Below are 18,934 nucleotides of genomic sequence, written 5' to 3'. Positions count from 1 at the left end.
CAGAGAGAGAAACACAGATAGAGAGAGAAAGAGAAGCAAAACCCAGATAGATTTCTCAGAGATAATAGAAAAGAATTAGCGATGGAAGCGCGAGCAGTTGTTCCTGCACAACCAAGAGGTCCGTCACTGCTTCTTATCTCATATTCTTTTCCCTTTTTTACCTTTTTGAAGAATTATTATTGATTTTTTTCTTTGATATCCCATTTGGGTTGTGGTTGATCGTGTATAAATTCATGTAGATGCGTTTACTTTTGGATTCTTTGGTATTAGTTTTTGGGTTTAGAAAAACTTGGTTTAGTTCTGATTGATGTGTTCATTGACAATTCTTTCAAATATTGGGTATTGATTTTTGAGTTTCTCTGCTTATTAACCTTCTTTATTTTTAATTTTTGGTGAGTCTTTGAATAAACAAATCAGGTTTTTTTTTTTTTGGTATTTATTGAAGTCTATCATTATAATTGTAACTGGGATTTCTTTTTCCTAGATTTTCATATCTCATATTAATAATCTCTTCAAAGATTCTGTTATGGTCAAATGAAAGGCTAGGGACTGAATCTAAATATGGGTTTTCCACATCTTTAAATCTTTTTACTACAAGGGTTTTGAGGTTCTTTTTTTTTTCTTTTTTTCTTTTTTTGTGTGCGCGCGCGCTCGTTTGTTTGTATTCTTTTTCCCTAATTCTTATATGATACTAATATTCCTTTGTGTTTTTGGTACTTGTTTGATGGGAGTGCGGTCTTTCTTGATTCATATAGTTTTTATTCATTGGACTTTGATCTCAGAGTAGTTTCTGAGTCTTTTCCAATGGTTGGCTATGGTTTTAACATATCCTATTTCTATGGCTTTTTGGTTTTCTGGGCCTTAAAAATCTTAATTCTTTTGAATGGATATTATTGAGATTGAAGATTTCTTGTATGTTTTAGGGGCAGTTAAGGTAAAGAATGAACCAGCACAAGGAAGGAACCGGAGAGCTCTTGGAGACATTGGTAATTATGGGGTTCAAGCTTTGGATGGAAAGCCCAATGCCCAGATTTCTCGTCCCATGACAAGGTTTACTATACTCTCTCTCTCTCTAGTTATGAAGTACCTATTGTCTGAAATGTTAAAGCTATTAGGAAATAGTGAATCTAATCATTTAACCATTATTCTAATATTGAATGCTAATTGCTGACTGAATTTTGTCTTGCAGGAGCTTCCGTGCACAACTGTTAGCAAAAGAACAAGGGGCAGTACAGATAAACAAGGTAGAGAACTGTAGTCGTGTAGTGTTTAATAATTGTCTTTACCTCTTTGTCTATGAAATAATACTACTATTGGGAATTATACAAATGACCAATTCAATGCAATGAACTTTTCTGATATGACTAATTCACAATGCAATGAACTTTATTGATATGCAGAACCCAGTTGTGCCAGCTTTAGATAATAGAGTAGCCATTAACAGAAGGCGTGTTATTGTAAAGAAGGTTGCAGAAACTCAAAAGAGGGTAGATGACAAGCCGAATTCTGATGAATCCAAGACTGCAACCACGACAACTTCTGAAGGAGAAAAGATAAGTGTTAGTGGAAGAAGGTCCAGAGAAGGGTCCTCAAGGAAGGAAGTGAAAACTCTCACATCGATCCTCACTGCTCGAAGCATGGTGTGTGTTTTTGAACATTCTTTAAAAGATTCTTCTTTGATTTCTTGGTTGTGCGTTAAATTTGGCTTCTTTCCGCAGGCTTCTTGTGGTGTTACTGTCAAGCCAAAGCCACAGATTGTGAACATTGATGCCGCAGATGTGAATGATGAATTAGCAGTAGTTGAATACATTGATGATATTTATCAGTTCTACAAGCTAGAAGAAGTACTTTCACTCTAATCTCTACGTCGATCTTAATTATTTTTCTTTCTTTATGTTTCTCTAATGAATGGTAATTTGTGATGCAGGGAGAGAGTCATGTTCGCAATTATATGGACTCACAGCCTGAAATTAATGCAAGGATGAGATCAATTCTGATAGACTGGTTAACTGAAGTTCATAGAAAATTTGAATTGATGCCTGAAACCCTCTACCTTATCATAAATATAGTTGATAGATATCTTTCTCGGACATTTGTTTCAAGGAGAGAACTTCAGTTAGTTGGCATTTCCTCAATGCTTATAGCCTGCAAGTACGAAGAAATATGGGCTCCACAGGTAGTGTTCTCTCTCGCTTGTAATCACTGTTGAAAATTTGTTTAAGTTATTTTCTTGTAGCTGTTTGCTGACCCCAATTAATTGGGATGAAGGCTTCGTTCAATCTGATTTTGCTTTACTTCAAATCTGATTTTGGACCTGATGTGGGGTATGGAATGTGCAGGTTAATGACTTTATCTGCCTGTCAGACTATGCTTATACATGAGAGCAGATACTTGTCATGGAGAAAGCAATTTTGGGGAAGTTGGAGTGGTACTTAACAGTTCCTACGCCATATGTTTTTCTCGTTCGATTTATCAAAGCTTCTGTTTCACAAGATAAAGAGGTAATATGTTTATTGTATTTTACAAACAGAACCACTTTCCCCTTCTTTTGAAAAGAGTCAGCATAAATTAATTGCCTTCTTTTCTGTTTTTTTTTTTTTACCTGGCCTGGTTATGTAGATGGAGAATATGGTATTCTTTCTAGCTGAGATTGGTCTTACACTCTTATGCATTATCCAACGATAATTTTGTATTGTCCATCCATGATCGCGGCTGCAGCTGTCTATGCTGCCCAATGTACCCTTGCTAAGAGCCCCTTTTGGAGTGAAACCTTAAAGCATCATACAGGCTACTCTGAAGAACAGTTAATGTAATGTCTTTTTGTTCCACAATATCCTCCTGATTTCTTGTTTGGTGAGCTTCACTTGATGTACTAATTTATTCTGCCAAAAAAAGGTACTAATTTGAGTCGGATTTCTTTGTCACAGGAATTGTGCTAAGCTACTGGTTGACTGTCACATGGCTGCTGCTGCAGAAAGCAAGCTGAGGGTGATTTACTGTAAATTCTCAAATCCCGACCGAGGTTCTGTTGCTCTTTTCACTCCAGCGAAATGCTTTCAGGCCACATGATCATGAAGAAATGATCAGAATCTTATTCTATACTCCATACATATAATAGTGCTGAACTGGATATCAGAATCTTCTGATTTGGTTGATATTTTTGAAAACTAGCTATTTTGCCACTTCATATGTATAATATTCTTTTTAATTAATGTAATAATGTATGCAAAAGATTTTAAAAAAACTTTGGGAGGACCATGGTGGCCCTAATGGCGCTACACCATTGAAGTGTAAAAGAAAAATATGACTTCTTTACTATCTTAATAATGGAGTTATAATGGAGTCTTGTTTTTTTTTGTTTTTTTTTTTTCTCAAAAAAAAAATTTTAATCTTGTTTTTATTTCATTTTATATTTTAATTGTTTGAAAATCTAAGAATTAAGATAGATTTTAATTGAGGTCTAATTTTGCTCCACATGTCCAATTTAATATTTAAATTTTTGTGACAAACTAATTAATTATTGAAAAAAAAAATGAAGAGTCCAATATTACATGAAATATATAGAAAAAATCAATCATAGACCCACTATAATTATTTTATTGTATAAATACCTATGATTTAAACCACCTTATGGTCCGTTAACCACCTTATGGTCCGTTAGGATTGAAACTGTATTATTATTATTTTGAAAAAAGAAACTTTTAGAAGTGCTAACAAAAAAAATTACATGAAATTATTTTGGTTTAAGTGTTTTTTTTTTTTTTTTTTTTTTTTTTTTTTTCCTACAAAACTATGGTTTAAGTTAAAATAAAAAGTACAACCTAAAATATTAAAATACAATAGCTAAGTAAAGAATACACAAATCTTAGTGTATGTAGAATTATAGCCACACATAATGCGAGTTACAAGAAAGAAAAATGAAAGCTTGGAAGAAAACCTCAAATCTCAACAGAGAGAGAGAGAGAGATAAATTCTCTAGATTTATTTGCATTCCAAGCATAATGATAAAATGTACATTAAGACTCTTTTTATAGAGTTCTACAATTGATCACGTGGGTCTAACCCTAATAACAATCTGTTACTAACTTTCCTAATAGATTTTATAAATATCAAGTTTGTTACAAAATCTATCTGGATCAGTTTGAAGTTATCTGGATTGGTTCAACACATCAGCGTAGTCTGGATAACTAGAAAACAGAGTTGAGGAAGGAAGCTTGCCCGGAAAACTAATCTCAGTCCATAAAGAATTTGAATATAAAAAATACAAAAACAAATTGCGAGAGAGAAAAAGAAAACAGAGAACGGGTCTTACGGCTCAAGCCAAACTCTTTAAAAAAAAAAAAAAAAAAACACCTAACCCATCGCAGAAGACGCAGCTGCTTCTTCTTCTTTGTTTCTTCATTCTTCTTTCGTTCTTCTTGGTCTTCTGCCTTCAGTTTAAGTAAATGACTTCTTTCAACATTATTTTTGCCTTTTAGTTTGGTGGGCCTAGCACGTGTGACATGACAAAACCTTGGAAATGACAAAAATGAGTTTTAAAGTTTCTGACTCATTGTCCCTCCCCAACGTAATATTATTGAAAACTGAGATAAGTTTGGGCTGAATTTTACTGTAGTGATAAGATTGTTTTTTTTTTTTTTTTTTTTGATAATAGTGATAAGATTGTTAGCTGGTTTGCTAGAGTACAAGTGTTTCTTCACTTTAAAACAATGCATCCATCAATTCTTTACAACCACATACCATAAATATAGTCAAGTATGTAGGCTAGGCTTGAATAGGCTTTGAAGATGATTGACAGCTTGCTTTCTGTCAACCGCTCTTTTTAAAATTTCGTTGGACTCCTTATTTAATCAATTTTGTAAAGCTTTAAGTCTTTATCCGGCCACTTCTCTGGCTTTTGTTTATTTTAAAATTTTCATAAAGAGTTAAATGTTCAAATGGGCTTTGGCATAAAACAATTGATTGGATGGTCTAACGGGCTTGAGTATAACTTGAGATAATTTAAACATAAACTCTTATAAAAAAATTAAAAAAAATTAAAATATTGAGTTTTATCAAATAATATTTGTGTTTGTTTAAGATTTTATATTTTTTATTTGGTTTATGAAAGTTGTGATATAAAAAAGACATTTGAAAATTAGATCTTTAATTTTATTCAGACGGTTTTAGTTCATTTTTCTACTTATATTAATTTAATATATTAATTTATATTTTAAATAATTATTAAATTAATTATGACGTCATCACGGTTCGATTTCAGTTCTACCTCAAAAATTTTGAATCTCTTTTTTTTTACAGTTCAATGAACTGTCCGGATCTGAAAACCTACTCCCAATAGAAGTTATGGATGAAGGGTCTCCTTCTTGGTATAAAGGGAGGATTTTCTACATAGATGCGCAGAAGGAAGTGGTGGAGGCCTTTGCAACTAATTTGAGAGTAATTTATAATTTAGAATGTCCAATCTGCCATCCAAATTAGTATGTAAAATAATAAATAGTGTATACTTATCTTTCCTAAATTATAAATGCATTTGCAACGTACACTCTAAACCACAAAATTCTACAATCAACATCTTAATTTGGCAATATCTACCCCTAATTTAATACACTGATTTTTGGATGATGAAGGATATTGCAAATTAATCCCGGACGAGATTTTATGAAATTTAAAGCTGAATAACTACAATTATTGAATACGAGTGTAACTGAGTTTCCATTTTTCAGTGACTAATTTGGGTGGATAGTGAAATACTGGGGCTCATGAAAAAGTAAATATTTCCATGCGGCAAAGATCATGGTTTTTAATTGTAGAGATTATTTAGGGAAGCAAAAGTGGATGCAGGTAAAGACTAACGAGTTCAGTCCCCACTTCTTTTTAAGTAAATTCTTTACCCGAAGCTAAGGTTCACCGTGTGTCACATGGTCAAATTTTTCTTTCAATTTGCTGCCTATGATGGCACTAAGCCCACTGACTTAGTCTCAGCCAACACACCACACACATGCACTGTAGGAACACTATGAACAGAATTATCAAGAGAAAGCACACACACACACAGCACACACAGTATTTACAGGGCACCAACCCCAACCTTCATCACTTAATATCAAGTACAAAGGAAGCCTGAGAATCCACACGAATTTCTCAAAGCAAAACAATACACTCTCTTGCTGTTGACAACCCCAACAGCCTAGGATAAAATACAGAATAAACTGCCTTGGCAGTTACTACCAAGTAACTGCCCCTTTTCCTGGACTTGCTGCCACATGTAGTCTGACTTAGGACACCTTCATTGCTGCTGCCTTACACGTTTCCAGCCTTTGCACTGCATATCTGAAGCACCCACAATGCTAGGAAACGTTGGTAACTGCCACCAACTGCTGCTGCACACATAGCACATGCCAGCCCAACACTCAGCATCTCAACATGGGTCTTCTGCCCATGTTCCAGCAGCCCACACGTGATGCCCATCACGTTTTAGAAGCCTTGGCCCTCTATCCAAGCCTTTCCTATCAGCATCACAGCCCACAGCATATCATGTCCATCAGCAGCACACTAAGTAACTGCCATCAGCCCACACACATCAATCCATACATTCAGCCAGCACCAACCAGCCCAATGCCTTGCACAGCATATCATTAACATCAGCAGCCCAGCACTGCCTTGCACACAAGCCACCAAGCCCACATACGAAGCAACCCATAGCCAAGCCCTCATGCCATGCACTACCACGTAGGGTCAGCACCACCTGCTGCTGCCCATCATCAACAAAACGTTGCTGCCCACCATGGCCCTCCTCTGCCATGGCCTTGGGGCATCATGTGAAGCAAGGTGCCTCCACATGCTGCCCCTCATCATGCTCATCAAACTGATCCCAGCAAGGGGGCTGGGCTTGTCCCCCTCAAAGAGCACTTAGGAGCTTCATTGGATAGGCATGAGGAGCCTTTGGTGTCTTGAGAAAACATTGAGCCATGTGACTGGCCTGATGTTGTCCAAGCACTCCACTTCCTCATGCCATCATCAGCAACTAGCAAAGCTCCTAACAAACCACCCCCACCAGAAGAAGCCGACGTCCTCGTCGGGAGGGTATCCTCAAATGCCTTCACCTCTTTCTCAAACTGCCATAATGTTGATGCTTTCTCCCAACTTGCCTCTGATTCAGCCACCCCTTTCCACTTCACTAAGTAGTAAGTTATCATATTTCCTCCCTTTCGATAACCTGTCACCTTCTTATCAAGGATTCTGTCCACTTCTTTGTCAAACTGAACCATGACAGTAGGCGGGGCACGCCTTGCCTCATTCCTAGCAGGCTCTTCTACATCACCATGATAAGGCTTCAAGAAGCTAACATGGATGGTTGGGTGAATCTGCAACCTTTCTGGCAGCTTTAACTTGTAAGCCACAGCACCAACTCTTTTTACTATTTCAAATGGACCATCGTATTTAGGGATTAAACCTCTGTGAATTTGCTCATTTCGAAACTTCCTCCAAATCTGTGGTGTCAATTTCAACAGCACCTTGTCCCCCACTTGGAACTCAAGAGGTCTTCTCTTTTTATCAGCATACTTCTTCATTCTTCTTTGTGCTTTCAACAAGCTGTCTTGTGCCTCCTGCATCAGCTCTTGCTTGTTTACAGCAAATCTGTATGCTGCAGGACATCTGCCTCCTGATCGCTGCTTAGCAATCTCATGAGGTGTGAGAGGCTGCTGCCCCATAGCCAACTCGAAGGGACTCATCCCCGTTGATGAAGACTTGTGTAGATTATAAGCAAACTGTGCAGAATCCAGCAAGTCTAGCCAATTCCTCTGGCTGGCAGTCACATAATGCCTCAAATAATCCTCCAACACAGCATTAATCCTTTCTGTTTGCCCATCTGTTTGTGGGTGATTTGCAGTAGAAAACTTCAATTCAGAACCCATCAAACCAAACAGAACAGTCCAAAATCGACCAGTAAACCTAGAGTCTCGATCACTTACAATATCTTCAGGCAACCCAAAGTATTTCACCACATTCTTATAGAACAAATCAGCAGCCACCTCTGCTGTACATGTACTCGGTGCAGCCATAAAAATAGCATACTTTGAGAATCTATCAACCACCACAAACACTGAACCCATCCCCTTAGCTTTTGGCAAACCAGTAATAAAATCCATTGAAATCGAAACCCATGGACTTTTTGGTATGGGAAGAGGTTGTAGCAACCCTGCTTCCTTTTGAGTTAAACATTTGTCTTGTTGACAAACTAGACAGGTTTTCACATACAACTCAACATCTAACTCCATTTTAGGCCAAAAATAAGAACGGGACAATAAGGCATACATCCTATCCTTACCTGGATGTCCTGCCCACTGTGGATCATGAGTTTCTTTCAGCAACTCTCTTCGGATCTTTCCACTTGGTACAAACAGCTTGCCACCCTTGGCATACAGCAACCCATCTTCCAGCCAATAACGCCTCACAAGGCCTGCAGTCACATCCTGTACCAGCTTTTGATAGGTAGCATCAAGCTTAGCACTCTCCCTGATCCTCTCCACAAAATCTAACTCCACTCTAGTCAAGGCAGCCACATACTCTTGCACTTGTTTACGACTAAGTGCATCAGCCACTTCATTGTGCTTGCCTGGTTTGTGCTCCCACACAAAATCATACTCTTGCAGTAACTCTTGCCACCTAGCTTGCTTTGGTGACAACTTCTTTTGTGTGTTAAAGAAGGTATTAGCCACATTGTCTGTTTTCACCACAAACTTTGGTCCTAGCAGATACACACGCCATGCCAACAAACAATGGATCACTGCAATCATTTCCTTCTCATGGGCTGAACACTTCTGTTCTGCCTCATTTAGCTTCCTGCTCTCGTATGCAACAGGATGCTTTTCTTGCACTAGAACACCACCAATTGCTTTGTCAGAAGCATCAGTATGGACTTCAAAGGGTAACCCAAAATCTGGCAGACGCAGCACAGGTTCACTAGATACAGCCACCTTCAACTTGTCAAACGCTCCTTGACATGCATCTGTCCATACCCATTTCTTGTCCTTCTTCAGCAAATCTGTGAGAGGGGCAACCTTCTTGGAATATCCTTGAATGAACTTTCTATAGTAATTAGCCAAACCAAGGAAAGATCTTAATTCAGTCACTTTGCTTGGTGAAGGCCAATCAAGGATAGCTTGCACCTTCCCCTCATCCATCATCACCATCCCTTTGCTGATTCTATGCCCCAAGAACATAATCTCTTGTTGGGCAAACTCACACTTCTCTTTCTTAACAAACAACTGATGTTCCCTCAATTTGGACAGCACCTTCCTAAGGTGTTCCAAGTGATCCTCCAAGGATTCACTATAAATCACTATGTCATCCAAATAAACCACAACAAAGCGATCCACATACTCATAAAAGACATCATTCATCAAATTACAGAATGTAGCAGGGGCATTCGTTAAACCAAAAGGCATAACTAAAAACTCATAGGAACCATACCAGGTCACACAAGTAGTCTTAGGCTCATCCCCTTCAGCAATCCTCACTTGCCAATATCCTGATCTCAAGTCCAGCTTTGTGAAGTACACAGCTTTGCTCAATCTGTCAAAGAGGTCTTGAATCAAAGGAACTGGATACTTATTCTTCACAGTCACTTTGTTCAAGGCTCTATAATCCACACACATCCGCAATGAGCCATCATGCTTCTTCTGGAACAGCACAGGGGCACCATAAGGAGCCTTGGAGGGCTGAATGTATCCTGCATCAAGCAATTCTGTCAACTGCTTCCTCATTTCAGCCAACTCCATTGGGGACATTCTGTAAGGAGCCTTCGAAGGAGGCTTTGATCCAGGAACCAATTCGATTCTATGATCAACAGCACGCCTTGGTGGAAGGGTCTTAGGTAGTTCTGGGGGCATCACATCAACAAACTCCCCCAACAATCCAGCCACAACATCTGGAACTTCCACATACTTGTCCTGCTTCATCTCAATCAATGCAGCCAAGTAAGTAATCTCACCCTTCTTCAGCCCATGCTCAACCTGCATGGCTGAAACCATAGGTCCTTTCCCTTTGCTAGTCTTGCTATTTCCTGCCCCACGCCTCACAGGAACATAGCATGGCTGCTTCTCATCAAGGATCAACAAAACTCCAATGAAAGGCAGCAGGGTAGCCTTTGCAGCCACTAAAAATTCGTCACCCAGAATAACATCAAAGTCATCCAATTCCATGACTAGGAAATTCACCTTTCCTGTCCACTCGCCCACCTTAAGCTTCACTCCATAAGCAATTCCCAACACAGGTTTTGCTTCTGAGTTTACAGCCTTGATCTTGCTTGGGCTCTTGCTCACTTTAAGACCAAGCCTTTGGACCATTCGATCAGCAACAAAGTTGTGGGTAGCACCAGAATCAAGCATACCCTCAGCCCCATTCTCGTTCATCTCCACTTGAACATAAGACAAACCCCTAGAATTACCTCCTGCACTCAATGCATTCAGTAATTGCAAAGGGTTCATTCTGCTGGGAACTTCTTCATCGGACTGCCCACTACCATCTTCAGCAACTATGGCATTAAGCTTCTCACGCTTTGGACAGTCTCTTGCACGATGAGGGCCATTGCAAATGAAGCAACCAACATTAAGCTTAGGCTGTTCTTTGCTTGGTTGAGAGGTAGAACTCTCCCCCTTGTTCTTGTTACCCCACATTTTCTTTTGCTTATCTTTCTTCTTGCCATCCTTCTTCTGCTTGTCCTTGCCTTTATCCTTGGACTTTCGTTTCTCCTCATCCCCACTGGGCTTGCTAAACTTGTAGTCCACTAAAGCATCTGCAGCAGACATTGCAGTAGGCAGATCACGCACGACCTGCCTCTTTAATTCCATCTGTGCCCAAGGCTGCAAGCCAGACATGAAATTGAATAGTTTGTCCTCCTCAGACATGTTCTTGATATCCAGCATCAAAGAACTGAACGTCTTGACATACTCTCTCACAGTACCAGTCTGTCTCAATTTCTTCAAAGCATCTCTTGCAACCCAAGCAGTGTTGGTAGGCAAGAATTGATCCTTCAATTCTTTCTTTAAGGCTTCCCACGAGTCAATTTTCCCTCTACCAGCATCTGCATCATCTTCCACACGGGTTCTCCACCATAACTTGGCATCCCCTGAAAGATACATGCTAGTAATTGTAACCATCTCTTGGCTAGGCACCCTGGCAGCCTTGAAGTACTGCTCCATATCCCACAGGAAATTCTCCAAATCCTTGGCATTCCTGGCACCATTAAAGGGCTTTGGTTTAGGGACCTTTACTTTGGTGGCCACTTCCCCCTCCCTAGACAGGCCACGTATTGCTCTCTTCAACAGAGCAATTTCTGCTTCAAGTTCACGTTGGGTCTCTCTTGCTGCCTGGTTCTGGGCGTCCATTGCAGCAGCCAACTCTTCAACACGATTTAACACCAATTCTCTCTGTTCTGCAAGATCATTCCTCACTACAGCGGTTTCTGCAGAGACAGCCCCCAGCCTGTCACACACGGAGACTTCTTCCCCATCCGCAGGAACTCCCAATATGTTCTCCACAACCGTCAACCTTGCCTTCGTGTCTGAAGACATTGCGACTTGGGACAAACCTGGCTTTGATACCAATTGTCACATGGTCAAATTTTTCTTTCAATTTGCTGCCTATGATGGCACTAAGCCCACTGACTTAGTCTCAGCCAACACACCACACACATGCACTGTAGGAACACTATGAACAGAATTATCAAGAGAAAGCACACACACACACAGCACACACAGTATTTACAGGGCACCAACCCCAACCTTCATCACTTAATATCAAGTACAAAGGAAGCCTGAGAATCCACACGAATTTCTCAAAGCAAAACAATACACTCTCTTGCTGTTGACAACCCCAACAGCCTAGGATAAAATACAGAATAAACTGCCTTGGCAGTTACTACCAAGTAACTGCCCCTTTTCCTGGACTTGCTGCCACATGTAGTCTGACTTAGGACACCTTCATTGCTGCTGCCTTACACGTTTCCAGCCTTTGCACTGCATATCTGAAGCACCCACAATGCTAGGAAACGTTGGTAACTGCCACCAACTGCTGCTGCACACATAGCACATGCCAGCCCAACACTCAGCATCTCAACATGGGTCTTCTGCCCATGTTCCAGCAGCCCACACGTGATGCCCATCACGTTTTAGAAGCCTTGGCCCTCTATCCAAGCCTTTCCTATCAGCATCACAGCCCACAGCATATCATGTCCATCAGCAGCACACTAAGTAACTGCCATCAGCCCACACACATCAATCCATACATTCAGCCAGCACCAACCAGCCCAATGCCTTGCACAGCATATCATTAACATCAACAGCCCAGCACTGCCTTGCACACAAGCCACCAAGCCCACATACGAAGCAACCCATAGCCAAGCCATCATGCCATGCACTACCACGTAGGGTCAGCACCACCTGCTGCTGCTCATCATCAACAAACCGTTGCTGCCCACCATGGCCCTCCTCTGCCATGGCCTTGGGGCATCATGTGGAGCAAGGTGCCTCCACATGCTGCCCCTCATCATGCTCATCAAACTGATCCCAGCAAGGGGGCTGGGCTTGTCCCCCTCAAAGAGCACTTGGGAGCTTCATTGGATAGGCATGAGGAGCCATTGGTGTCTTGAGAAAACATTGAGCCATGTGACTGGCCTGATGTTGTCCAAGCACTCCACTTCCTCATACCATCATCAACAACTAGCAAAGCTCCTAACACCGTGCTACCTAAAGAATTTACCGGAGAAAAAGGAAAAAGAAGCAAACTTTTGAAAAAGAAAATACAATTAAAACAACCGTGGGGCCTAAATTTGTCGGCAACGATAGCCTACTACTAGCCAGAGGCGTGTGAGTTTCTTAGTGCTATCTAAAAGCAAGCTTTTGACTTTGAAGCATAAATTAAATGTGGTATAAGAACTAAGAACTGCACAGGCTTTCACACCACAAGCAAAAACCAATCTCTTTTCGCTTCCTTGAGTTACTCAATTTGTCAATTTCTTTCCATTGCAAAAAAAGAAAAACATGGCTACCATAGTAGGAGAAGCATTACTGTCTGAATCCGTTAACCTGTTACTTGACCTGGCATCTCAGGAGGTCGTGAAGTTCATCCGGGGAAGAAAAGTCTCTGATACACTACTAACAAAGCTGAAGACATCGTGTCTTGCCCTCAGCAAAGTGCTCAATGACGCAGAGGAAAGGGAAATCACTGACACAAATGTCAGAGAGTGGGTTGATGAGCTTAAGGATGCTGTCTATCACGCAGAGGACCTTTTGGATGAGATCGCTACTGAAGCTTTGCGGTGCCAGGTGGAAGCTGATTTTGTAGCCTGTACGAGTAAGGTACGTAACTTCATCTGTACTTCATTTGATCAGTTTGGGAGAAAACTAGAGTCAAAGATACAAGAAGTCGTAGATAAGCTGGAATATCTAGGTCTGAGAGAAGGTGTTGAAGGGAGATCTTCCCAAATAGTGCCCTCAACTTCTCTGGTTGATCCAGAAACTATAATTTACGGTAGGGATGATGATGAAAAGGCAATAGTCAACTTGCTGCTCTCAAACGATGTAGCAAGCAACAACCACCCTTGTGTGATTCCCATTGTGGGCATGGGTGGGGTTGGAAAGACAACCCTTGCTCGGGACATCTACAACAACCAAAGAGTCATAGACCATTTTTCCCTTAAAGCATGGGTTTGTGTTTCAAAAGAATTTGACATTCCTAAGATAACTAAAAATATTCTTGAGGCCGTCAGTTCACAAACATATAATACCACTGACTTCAATATTATCCAAACTAAATTGAAGGATTATTTGATGGGAAAGAAATTTTTACTGATTCTTGATGATGTATGGAATGAAAAAGGTGATGATTGGGAGCTCTTGAGTATTCCCTTTAAATATGGAACATCAGGAAGTAGAATTATTGTGACAACACGCAACGAAAGCGTTGTATCGATCATGAGCCCTATTCAAATTTTTCATCTTAATAAATTATCAGAAGAAGATTGTTGGCTATTATTTGCAAATCATGCCTTTGGAAATGGAAACTCTAATGCATATCCAGAATTAAAAAAAATTGGTGAAGAAATCATTAAGAAGTGTGACGGTCTACCATTAGCTGCAAAAACACTAGGTCGTCTATTGCACTATAAATTAGAAGTAGAGGAATGGAATAAAATTTTGAAAAGCGAAATTTGGAGTCTGCCTAATGATGGGGTAATATTCTTCCAGCTTTAAGAATAAGTTACAATTACCTACCGTCACATTTAAAGCGATGTTTTGCATATTTTTCGATCTTCCCGAAGAATTATCTATTCAAAAAGGAAGAACTTGTTCAGTTGTGGATGGGAGAGGGTTTCCTACAACAACACAACAAGAATGAAGAAATGGAAGTTATAGGTGCTGAGTACTTCCTTGATTTTGTATCAAGGTCACTTTTACAACGCTCAAATGGAAGCAAATTGTGCTTTCTAATGCATGACCTAGTACATGATTTAGCTAAATCTGTATCTGGCAAATTTTGTTTCAGATTGGAAGGAGATAACACAAACAAAATTATAGATAAAACTTGTCATTTTTCCTACTTAAGAAGCCAATATGACATCCTGGAGAAGTTTAATGCTTTGTGCAAAGCTAAAAATTTACGCACCTTCATTTCGTTAGAAATGGAAAAAGAAGATGAAGTTGAATATGAAGATGAAGTTAAGGGGAGGTTCTACTTAACAAAGAAGGTACCACATGATTTATTATTGAAACTAAGATTCTTACGTGTGCTCTCTTTTTCTCATTATCGTAATATACAGTTGCCAGAGTTAATTGGAGATTTCAAACATCTACGCTATTTAGATGTCTCTTTTACTGAGATTGAGAAATTGCCTAAGTCTATATGTATGTTGCTCAACTTACAAACGTTAAATTTATCAGGATGCAAATTTCTAGTTAAGTTGCCAAAAAATATGAGAAATCTCATTAATTTGCGCCATCTTCATATTAGTGGAACTAGCATTAAAAATATGCTAATACATATGGGTCGATTACAATGTCTTCAGACTTTGACCAAATTTGTTGTCGGCAAGGACATTGGATTCCGAATTGAAGAGTTAGGAAAACTTTCAAATCTTCGGGGAGTCATTGTGATATCGAATCTCCAGAATGTGATAAACTCAACTAATGCTTTGGAAGCAAAGTTGAAGGATAAGGAGCACCTTAAGGAGCTAACATTGGAGTGGGATGCTGCCAATGGCATTATTTCTCAAAGTGAAAGAGACGTACTCAACAATCTGCAGCCTCATACGAGCTTAACAAAGCTTGTTATCAGGAATTACAATGACACAAGCTTTCCAAATTGGGTTGGAGATAGTTCATTTTCAAATGTAACAGTTGTTCATCTAAACTCTTGTAGAAATTGCTCCAGTTTGCCATCACTTGGACAACTCCCCTCTCTTCAAGACCTCTTCATTTTTGGGTTTGATGAAGTTGTTACCGTGGATGCTGACTTTTATGGTAGTGGTTCTTCTACTATTACGCCATTTCAGTCACTGAAAATATTGAGATTTGAGGCAATGTCGAGGTGGGAGAAATGGTCTCGTTATCACGGAGAAGTCGAAGATGAAGGTGGAGCTTTTCCGAGTCTCCAAGAGCTTTATCTTGAAGAATGTCCAAAACTAAGTGGAAGCTTGCCCAAGCACCTTCCTTCTTTAACCAAACTTGAGATTATGTATTGTGAACAGCTTGAGACTTCTCTTCCAACTGCTCCTTATATTCGTGAATTAGATTTAAGAAATTGTAATGATGCGCTGTTGAAAGAATTGCCACCCGCATTGCACCACCTCGCAGTAATCGGATTCAAAAACCTGGAGTCTCTGCCAGAGGGAGTGTTGGACCACAACCGCTGTGTTGAAGCGTTATATATCTATAATTTTCCTGTGCTCAAGTCTCTTCCTCGTGGTGGTCTATCCAGTCCCACTACACTAAAATGGCTTGGTATCCGTAATTGTAAGGAAGTAGAATTCCCGATGTACCCCTGCTACTCTTCCCTTGAGCGACTGACGATAGAAGATAGCTGTAATTCTCTAACGTCATTTCCTTTAGATATCTTCCCGCAGCTTCGTTCTCTCGAAATCGAAAGGTGTAGCAACATGGAGTCCCTCTCAGTTTCGCAGGGACATCACCTAACTGATCTCGTAGATTTGAAAATCGATGATTGCCCTAATTTTGTAGTTTTTCCCAGTGCAGGATTGTCGGCCCCCAATCTCTATGAATTAGAAGTCAGGAATTGCTCTCGTCGTCTCAATTCACTCCCAGAAAACATGCACACGTTTCTCCCGTCTCTTCAAAAGTTGGATATCATTAATTGTCCACAAATTGAGTCTTTTCCGGAAGGTGGTCTGCCATCCAATCTATATTCTTTAAGGATCAGCGACTGCAAAAAACTAATTTGCAATAGAATGGAGTGGGGCTTGCAAAGACTGCAGTCTCTTAAAGGATTAGCATTCGCAAATTATGATGATCGTGATTGCTGGGATGTGGAGTCCTTTCCGGAGGAGTATTTACTGCCCACAACTGTTACCCATCTTATCATCGTCGGATTTGGAAATTTGAGAACATTGGACAACAAGGGGTTTCAACACCTTACCTCTCTTCAACATTTGTGGATTGGACAATGCCCTAAGCTCAAGCACATATCCGAAGAGGGGCTGCCTGTCTCCATCTCTCACATACAGATCGAGGAATGTCCTTTGTTGACAAAACGATTGCAAAGGAAGAAGGGAAAAGAGTGGCGCAACATTGCTCGCACCCCCTTCATAGTTCATAGAAATCAATGAGTACAACACATCAAATAAAGCCAATCAGGTATTTGTTTTACTTGACCTGCTCTTGATTTTACTTGCATTCTTTTCAATTTTATTTATTGACTTTTATTTTTTTTCTATAAATTGTCAATTAATTATATATAATTGAAAAAAATACTACTAATAATAAATGATTTCTTTGACACTTGTTAATTCTTTGTCTGATTCGCTTTTTTACAATGTTGGGATCATGAAGTTGTCCATCTATGGTGAACGGAGAAGAACATTTCTATCTTGATTTCTGTGAAGAAGCTGCCAAAAGTATGACAGGATTCATGCTCAGTTACCTGTTCTTTGTTAAACAAATGCTTTCAAAGTGAAAATGGAAAAGTGTGCGACTCAAAATTCATGCATTGCTACCTGTTCTAGCGAACCAGTTAAGTACCCATATGATTTAATGATTTGCTTAATTAGAAAATAAGAAAAATTGCTTGAACATTTGTTAAATGATATTTATTTGACTGATGTAGATCCTCTGTATGCAAGGTTAATTTCACCACTTGGTAAGATACTTCTTTTACCCAAATGCTTCATGATTGGTGTCCATTTGGTTTTGAAAGCATGATTTTTAAAATCTTAATTGGGGGTTTGGTAAAATCTGTGAAAAGTGTTGTTGCTGTGAAAATCTGTAGTACGAAAAAGCAATTTTCCTTAAAAGTGCCAATCTTAAGAAACACCCACTCCCCGTGGCTCACAATTTGAGGGTGCAGATATTCCCTAGTTTTAAAATGTAATTTTCTTCAAAAAAAAAAAACAAAAGCCAAAGGCCTATATTTTATTATTATTATTTTCCTTTTTCTTGAAAAAAAATCACAAGGCCAATTATTTTCCTATATTTAATCAAATTTATTGTATAGGGAGTAATTCTCACATTTGCTCTGTGAAATATGCAGACGACCTTAATTTCATAAACACTCCATGGCTGTTGGAAAGTAGGGCAGAACTAATAAAAAAAAATTGAGAACGGAAAGCGCCAATTATTTGTGGGAGGCAAATTTTGATTGGGCAATGCAAGTCAATGTTTCATTGTGATTCTGGTTGCCATCCTTTTATTCATTATTGTTTTAAATGGGAAATTAAATAAAATTTACCATATATGAAAGAAATTGGAATTGAAAATGTTAAACATTTACAAGATTTTTTTGCTTTTCAAGATTCAAGTAATGAAATCCCTTAGATGAAATCAGTGTTGAATACGCGTGACTAAGGAGTCCAAACAGATTCATCTAATCAAATTTATCGTATAAAGAGTAGTTCTCACATTTGCCCTGTGAAATATGTAGATGACCTTAGTTTCTTGAAAACTCTGGCTATTGGAAGTAGTGCAGAATTAATAAAAAATTTGAAAATGGAAAGTGCCAGTGACTATTTGTGGGTGGCAATGTTTAGATTGAGAAATGCAGGTCAATGTTTCACTGTGATTTTGATTGCCATCCTTTTATTCATTATTGTTTTAAATGTGATGAGAAATTAAACAGAATTTACCATATATGAAAGAGATTGGAGTTGAAAACGTTAAACATTTTCATGATTTATTTTTGCTTTTCAAGATTCAAGTAATGAAAATTTGAGATCACTGTTGGATACACACATGACTAAGGAGTCTAAAAAGATTCATTTAATCAAATTTATAGTATAGAGAGTAATTCTCACATTTGTCCTGTGAAATATGTAGACGACCTTAGTTTCTTGGATACTACATCACCGTTGGAAAGTAGGGTAGAATTGATAAAAAAAATTTAAAATGGAAAGCGCCAATGACTATTTTTGGGTGGCAATGTTTTGATTGAGCAATGCAGGTCAGTGTTTCATTGTGATTCTAATTGCTACCCTTTTATTCATTGTTGTTTTAAATGGGAAATTAAACAAAATTTACCAAATATGAAAGAAATTGGAATTGAAAACGTTAAATGTTTGAAAGTAGATTTTCATCATCTAGGGTAAATTTATTGCAAGGAAAAGTTGAAGCATTTAAGAGAGTGAAAGAGAGCTTTTTAATTTTTAAAGTGGAGTTAGAATAGTAGCTCAATATTTTAGAATTTAATGCTTTGTCCTACATAAAGG

General features: G+C 39.0%; 1 protein-coding gene and 1 pseudogene across 2 annotated transcripts; both read left to right on the top strand.

Moving 5' to 3' along the window:
* LOC115976126 lies at positions 1–3,271 on the top strand (annotated as a pseudogene).
* Positions 3,272–12,979: 9,708 nt separating this feature from the next.
* LOC115976108 (putative disease resistance RPP13-like protein 1) lies at positions 12,980–16,340 on the top strand. Of its 2 annotated transcripts, XM_031097224.1 has the most exons (2): positions 12,980–13,361; positions 16,254–16,340. In XM_031097224.1, exons 1-2 carry the CDS (start codon positions 13,044–13,046, stop codon positions 16,281–16,283), a joined length of 348 nt encoding a protein of 115 aa, XP_030953084.1. In that variant the 5' UTR covers positions 12,980–13,043; the 3' UTR covers positions 16,284–16,340. The 2 variants fall into 2 exon arrangements, with proteins under 2 accessions (XP_030953084.1, XP_030953076.1); XM_031097216.1 differs by lacking the exon at positions 16,254–16,340 and having other exon boundaries at positions 12,980–14,464.
* The last annotated feature ends 2,594 nt before the right edge of the window (positions 16,341–18,934 follow it).

The sequence above is a fragment of the Quercus lobata genome, chromosome 1, assembly GCF_001633185.2.
Source record: "Quercus lobata isolate SW786 chromosome 1, ValleyOak3.0 Primary Assembly, whole genome shotgun sequence".
In the NCBI taxonomy this organism is placed as follows: Eukaryota; Viridiplantae; Streptophyta; class Magnoliopsida; order Fagales; family Fagaceae; genus Quercus; species Quercus lobata.
Note: the sequence above shows the minus strand (reverse complement) of the source record. Positions and strands in the feature narration are given on the sequence as shown.

What these genes read in the sequence shown, in the direction of transcription:
- LOC115976108 (XM_031097216.1), top strand. Translation starts at nt 13,044, where the DNA reads ATGGCTACCATAGTAGGAGAAGCATTACTGTCTGAATCCGTTAACCTG.